General features: G+C 38.2%; 1 protein-coding gene across 1 annotated transcript; it reads right to left on the minus strand.

Moving 5' to 3' along the window:
• Positions 1 to 241: 241 nt before the first annotated feature.
• CCN2 (cellular communication network factor 2) lies at positions 242 to 6523 on the minus strand. Its single transcript, XM_044063714.1, has 5 exons — positions 6229 to 6523; positions 5234 to 5450; positions 4742 to 4993; positions 2475 to 2686; positions 242 to 1292 (listed from the first exon to the last, which is right to left on the minus strand). Exons 1-5 carry the CDS (start codon positions 6286 to 6288, stop codon positions 996 to 998), a joined length of 1038 nt encoding a protein of 345 aa, XP_043919649.1. The 5' UTR covers positions 6289 to 6523; the 3' UTR covers positions 242 to 995.
• Positions 6524 to 7416: the final 893 nt, after the last annotated feature.

The raw sequence follows: 7416 nt of genomic DNA on the forward strand, positions 1-7416 counted from the left end.
AGGTCACTAAATCTTATATGCAAGCAATATATATAGGCATTCAAAAGTGTGAGCAAAAAACTGAAGGGAAAAAGTGGTTCAGACCATTTGCTTTCTGACTGTTCTGATAGATGTCACATCCAACTATCAGAACAGAATTAAGAGAAAAATACAGTGTTTACACCTTCAGTACCTGGCCTTAATTTAGCTACATACTTAGTCATTTCAAGCTGTGGCAGACAACCAAGAACAACTCTCTATATAAAAAATATAATACTTTATTTCGTCTAGTAAGTGCAAACATGTAACTTTTGGTCACACTTCTCAAAAGACAATACAAAAAGGACTGTTCAAGGAGCAGTTAGGTTTCAAATAAGCTAAAATCCAAGTATCAAAGTAATAAAATGAAAAAGGCACACATTTAAATTAACTTAGATACATTTACAAATATATACAATAATTATAAATACACATATACACATACACAAAAGCATGCCACAGGCAAAATGGCCTTGGCAAGATATCCAGTCTTCTTTAATTTAACCTAATTTTGATCCCTTCTTTCAGAGAACAAAATAAGGCTAGCAAAGTCACACTGTTAAAAGTCAGTATGTTTATAGTGCTGTCTTGGCTATGAACACATTCATGCAGCACCCCCCTGGCTAAGGGGCACATTTCAGTGGCACTTGGTAACATCACACTTCTACCACCTGTGCTAAGAGTTCAGAGCTTTCAGCACCTTTACAACTGGAAGACTTCACCACAGTAAAGGTAGGCTCAAAGTTGGACATAAGTTATGCCTGGACATTATACACCAGTTATCATAAAATATGACCACTTAAATGCTGTGAAGTGTTCCACTGCCTTTCCGTCTTCATTCTTCAAGCCACTGCTTGGGGTCAGAAGGCACTGCTCTTAGTTACATCTCTTAAGAAACATAAGTAACATGTGCTAATTTATCTCTGCAGACAAAGTGCAAAGAAGGTTTCAGTTCAAGTCTGTTGCAGTTCACATTTTTATGCCATGTCTCCGTGCATTTTCTTGTAGTACATTGACTGGAAGATGTCATTCTCACCAGGACAGTTGTAGTGACAGGCACATGTTTTAATGAACATCATATTCTTCTTTAGGAGTTCTCCATCGGGGCACTTGAACTCTACGGGAAGGGTGGCAGTTCTGTAAGGGGTGCAGCAACGACCATCGGTGCAGACGCCACAGAACTTGGGCCTGTAGGTTTTGGTAGTTGTACAACCAGAGAGTTCAAACTTCATTGGTTTGGAAATCTTTGGGGTGCGAATACACCTTTTACCCTTCTGTAAAAAAAAATAAAATATATTTGTAGAAACTGGGTTGGGTTGCAGCTTATCACATTTTGACATCATTCTGAAAACAAAGCATTTAAGCTGAAATTCAAAATCAGCTGTAAAGCCAGAAGCAATCTGTACCAACCAGAAATAGTGAGACACTTTAAACTATATTTAATTAAAAAAATGCTGACATTAACAGTAAACTGTAAATTCTGATCATGAAATCTATTTCATACAATAAAAAAGTGTACAACTAGGCCAACCCTACAGATGTGTACTAAAATGCATTTTTATATATATTCAGAGTCTTGTTTGACTGTTTAAAAGATAAATAAATAATAACAATAATAATGCATACATCCTGAACAACTGCTTCTTTAAATAATTTCTTTAAACAACACTACCTTAAAAGACAGGATGACATATCTATGCCAGACAGAAATAACATTGGAAAATATATGTTTAGGGAGAGGCTGCGCATATGATTTCATTGTGTATGTGTGTGTGTGTGTGTGTGTGTGTGTGTACACACACATATGTACACACATTATACTGTACATATACACACACACACATATATATATATATCTATATACACATAAATGTATGTATATAACACTACAGTATTCTAATATTGGCCCAGATTCCAAAAGAATTGCTCTCAGTGTAAGTCTGCCCTGATTCTGATAGACTTGCTCTCGGTGTAAGGCCTGCCTGTAAACAAGCTTACACCAGGGACCACATTCCAAAACACCTTCTCATGGTTTAAGTGGTTACTTACACTGAGAGCAAGTCTTTTGGAATCAGGCCCATAATGTGGACCATACGTGTGTGTGTGTGTGTGTGTGTGTGTGTGTATATATATATATACACTCACGTGGGCATAACTAAGTATTCTGTGTACTATGTATACATGCATAGTCAGATATACATGTATATAAGTATGCACACACAGACAAACACACACACAAACAGTCTTGTGCAAAACACTTTACCCATGGTTCACTAGTCAACTTAGTACAGGTCACATTCATTTTAAGAACTTTATGTCAGAATAAGAAATGGATTCAAAATTTGTGAATTTTTAAATGTTACCTTTAACTAATGTAAGACACACAGTTATCTTTCTTCTGCATAAAAATATACTTTATAACAAAAAACATTTAGAAGTCTGATCAGCAGTTTTACCTTAATGTTTTCCTCCAGATGTGCTTCACATGGCCTAACAATGCACAGTCGTGTCTCTTTTTCCAGTCTACATTCTCTGTTGTCATTGGTTACCCTTGTAGATACACCCATGCCGCAGGTTGTTGAACAGGCACTCCATTCAGTGGTCTGTACCAGACAGTTGGCTCGCATCAATGATGGATCAGGACCATACGTCTCCTCTTGTCTGTATGCTGTGAAGGACAGAGAGGATGTGTTTTGAGTTAAGTCTTCCCTATAATCCATGTAGTAAAAACACTCAAACTCATTCTGTTCGATGGAATGAGTAACTAATAACTATCAACCAGTCAACCAGTTTAAGTATACTTCACCAGAACAAGTACTGTTAAACATGGTGCTACTAGTACAATTTGATGAAATGAATCAGTATTATTTTCCATTTATAAGCACTGCTATTCTTGTGTCAATAATAAAACTTTATGTAAGGTGTAATGGCTGGGGAATACATTCTGTGTAACACCTCGGGCAGTTCACATCCAACAAGTAAATGCCTCAGTACCCATTTATTTTGTCACCTTTTCTTCTTTTCCCTTTGCCTTAATTAGAAAAAAAAATAACAAAAGTCTGTGCAGCAGCTGAAACCAGCAAGCTGATGTGATGTTGAGAAATAGTTCTTAAACTGTCAGCATCAGCAGGGATTTAAATTCTGCTTTACATTTTTTCAAGATAAATAGAAAGCACCTATAATATTACACACCTCAAACTGCAAGTAAGGGTTAGAAATTTCACCTGTATGCAGATGCTATGTATATCTCTCTCATATAGGAGTACAACACCTTTTACTAACCAAGCATCCGAAAAAAGAAATATATTTAATCAAGGACACAGTAGGTATAAAGTGACGTGGATTTACTGGAATACCACCAGGCAATGACTGTTTCCAGTATAACAACTGATTTCATAGAAAGGAAATGTTGCACTAGGATTAATTTGTGTGCTTCATTGTTGCCAGCTGTTCAAGAGTCTTTTGCTGACATTTGGTTATTAGCAGGATATAATAAAATGCACATTGTATACCAAGTATGAACAAAAAGGTTACAGCCTTTTCAGATACAACTTGCCAACTCTGTCCCAGTTACAGGCTTGTTCCCAAGTGCATGAAATGCAAAGTGGCAGTGGTGGTGAGATGCCAAAAACAAAATCTGGGACTGTAAAATATGCACTTCATTTCTGTTACAGGCTTGTTCCCAAGTGCATGAAATGCAAACTGGCAGTGGTGGTGAGATGCCAAAAACAAAACCTGGGACTGTAAAATATGCACTTCATTTCTGTTAACCAAGCAAGCAGGAAACAAGTGTTCCTCTTCAGGGGCAACCTGCCAATAATAAGACTAGCAAAGGGGCTATGGAAATTAAATCCACGTTCGCAGGATGCTCCTTGTTTTTAGTGTCTTACTCTACCCACGGACCACATTAACAGCCACATTAGAAATACAAATCCTTACATTCACTGGCATTGGAAAACTCCATTTAACTTCTTGTGTAGCAGGCATCCTCTGACAATAAGTCAGATGTTATCACCAAGATTTACAAAAGTTAAAATATCCAAACTTCACAACATTTGGATTTGCAATTTTAACTTCCCAAATACTGACCACAAATTTCTCCTCAGTAGTTTTTAACAAATAAATATAATACAGACCGCAGTTAATTTTTGCTACAAAATAGAAATCTGTGCTCATCCAAATTGTATTCCATTTCATTAATTTATTAGAGGGCTGCCGTTCAAGTGCAGTACTATCAACCACAGTGAACAGGAAGGTGTCAAGAGTGCAGTACGGAGCAGGAGGGATCAAGAATACAATTAACATCCCTAAAAGATGCACCAATGCCTTTTTGCTAAACTACTAAAACTATCAGAATTACTGAAACTGACACCAGATGAAATGTGTGCAGATTAATGGAATACACTTTATGCAAGTCCTGATATACGGCAATCTTTTTTTGCCCACCTAACAACAAGTACAAAAAATGGTACCCAAGTAGCTAAAATTACAGCATATAGATCATGAAGATTCTGTGGAGGGATGTTGAATTTTTTTTTTCTGGAAAAACAAAAACTATTTTGTAATACTGGTCTTACATGAACACCTGTATCTTGGTAAAATATTTAGTCAAGCTTTATATAGGTAAAGCACTTGGTGTAAAATATTTACTGTGTATTTTTATACTGAAACAAAATTATCTTCCATAGCCTAAGCATTACAAAAGAAAAGAAAAAATACTCACCAGCAAGGGCTGGTCCAACCATAGTGTGTTGTCTGGGCTGATCACAGACCCACTCCTCACAGCACTTGCCAGGGACCTTGACTTTTCGTGGGAAGGGGCAGTCAGGGCTAGGAAGACGCACATCTACACTACAACGAGGCACACAGCCAATTGCTCCATCAAGGCAAGTGCATTGGTATTTGCAGCTGCTTTGGAATGTTTCTCCGCTTCTATAGACCATTCCTCCAAATATGCAAGGAGCACCATCCTTAGCTAGAAGAAAAAAAAAGACATATACAGGAATTCAGTTAATTAATGTCTTGATGCCTTAGGTTCTTACTCCCCACCCCAAATAACTGCTTGACTTTACTGTTATCAAGTTTGACTATATGTAAAATTAGCAATTACAGTAAGGTTTTTATCACTATTAAGCATTTTGGAAAAAAAATTTTATTTTAAAACATAACTCACTAAACCCTGACTCTACAGCATTTGTAATACTGCTGTACTCACCTGTGCACACCCCTATTTTTCTGACGACGGGTGAGCCAAAGTCACAGAAGAGTCCCTTGTGGTGATCACAGGTGTCCTGCTCAGTGCAGATCTCACCCAACTGCTTGGCACACACTTTACAGCATCCGCATCCATCCCTTACCAGACTGACTCCAGCTGGGCACTCCGGCGGGTTTTCAGGACAATCACACTTTCCACTGCACACCTCTGCAGTTACCTGTTAGTAGAAGAAATGAGGCATTGTCTTATTTGCAGGAAAACCATGCACTTCTAGATTACATAGGTACATTGCCAAAATACAACACTATGCTCATAGACTTGACTGCGAAGAAACTGTAAGGACTATTTGCTTCAGGTGTTTGACTTGTAGGCACAGCTCTCAACCCTCTATCTCCAAATGTGGTACAATACCTCTCATAATATGGAAACAATAGGTAACAGTAACAGCTTGTTATCAACTACAGACAGGAAGCTCACGTGATGGTTAAAAGGTATTTTATAATTATAAAACTTTCTTCAGAAGAATAAGTATGATCCAGATTTATTACACCAGTTTTAAACAATTCTAAACACTAAATGCGTGACAGAACCTTACAATGAGGAACATGGACTTTTTAAGATTTCAAATGAGGAATGTTCCTCATAATGAGGTACACTTGAGGTGCTCAACCAACAAGTATTACACTCCATTACTGTATATAGATTTTAGTCACTGTGGCTTCACTTCATACATTCAAAGACTACAAGGAAAAGAGCTGTGGTAAAGCCTCAGTAGCACTAACAAATTATGTTCTGTTGTGAGATGGCTAGCAGAAGATGATGCGTCTTAACTGCTGCTACTGACTACAACAACAATGGCTGCAAAAGCATATATACTTTTACAGTAAAACATAATTAGATATTATGAACCTTAAGTTGCAAGTACAGGACTTAAAGCTAAGCCTAAACTTTAATGAAAATGATATAAGAAATGAGTGCTGTCCTGAATAACTTACCAAGGGAAGCAGCATCATCAGGGTGACAAGCACCTGAGCGGACTGAACTCTGGAAAACATTTTTTCTCTATGTGCGCCTGAACTCGGACAAGGCAGAAAGATTTCTACACAAACTTGCTGCACTCGAAAGTTACTCTGATCAAGCTGATCGCGTTAAGATTCTTCCTCGAATTTTCTCTCGGTCGCTTTTCTGAAAGAAGGCTATTAAAAGCGTTTCTTCTTTCTGGTCGTGTCCTCTAGAAAGCTAGAGCTGGTCTATACTAAAGGGAGCAGGTCTTGCCTTATTTATACGCTGCTGGCCTCGCTGACGTGCCAGACGTTTGAATGGAATCGTGGACAAACAAGGAAATTCTTGGCATTCCTTAACGGTAGCCAGCCTCCTCAGCTCACGCCGGATCGCTCCTGACCCCATGACACGCAGCGTTCCTGCTGTCTGAAAGTGTTGGCACGCTACAGCATCAGAGGGGAGGGCGCGCTCACTGCGGTGGGGGGTGAGATTTTCCTGTCACTTCAGACCAAATACTAAGCTGGTTAACGTTACTGCGACATAACAAGATTCCAGAACGTCTGCTGAGGCAAGGAAAACAGTGGGTTCTGCGACGAGGCGAAAGAAATAGATGCATTTCTCAAAATATTATAATTTTACATAGTGTATATGTTTTCCTGCTGTACAAACACTGTAGCAGAAGTTTGTACATCATCCGGCCACCATATTTCATTGGGGGTTTTCTAGACTTAAACGACCGCAGTTGCATTACTATTAGCTAATACTTTACGTTTTTTTCATAACAGGTTGAACATGGAATTTGCTGTTACTACTGTTTTATAACTGTGCAGTTTTCAAATACGGTGTCTACATGAAAAGAAACAGGCATGTATACACTTGGACTTGACTTGTTTAAAAACATAGACAAAACAGGTAGGCAAGGCTGTACATGCTTACTTCTAATTACTTCTAACCTGTTTCCCAACTCTTTCTTTGTTAGCGCCTGCGGTTTTCTCCCAAAACATGATTCATAATCCGCTTTTTAAACACAAATTGACTTGTAAAGTATTGCTGGCACCCTTACTCTGCATAATGCAACTTTGGAAAAGTGAAACATTGTATAGGGAATTTACTTTGACACAAGTAGTACAACTGAACTATAAGCAGCTGTGGCTAGAATACTTGCCTACTTTCCCTTTTGG

This window comes from Protopterus annectens, chromosome 1.part0, assembly GCF_019279795.1.
Source record: "Protopterus annectens isolate FY-2018-M chromosome 1.part0, PAN1.0, whole genome shotgun sequence".
NCBI lineage: Eukaryota > Metazoa > Chordata > Ceratodontiformes > Protopteridae > Protopterus > Protopterus annectens.

Bases quoted from the DNA above. Each gene is read 5' to 3' on its own strand.
- CCN2 (XM_044063714.1), bottom strand. From the start codon at position 6,288: ATGTTTTCCAGAGTTCAGTCCGCTCAGGTGCTTGTCACCCTGATGATG. The intron at 4,994-5,233 runs GTGAGTACAGCA...TTTTTCTTCTAG, and splicing joins AAAAATAGGGGTGTGCACAG to CTAAGGATGGTGCTCCTTGC. The intron at 1,293-2,474 runs GTAAAACTGCTG...TTTTTTTTACAG, and splicing joins ATCTGGAGGAAAACATTAAG to AAGGGTAAAAGGTGTATTCG.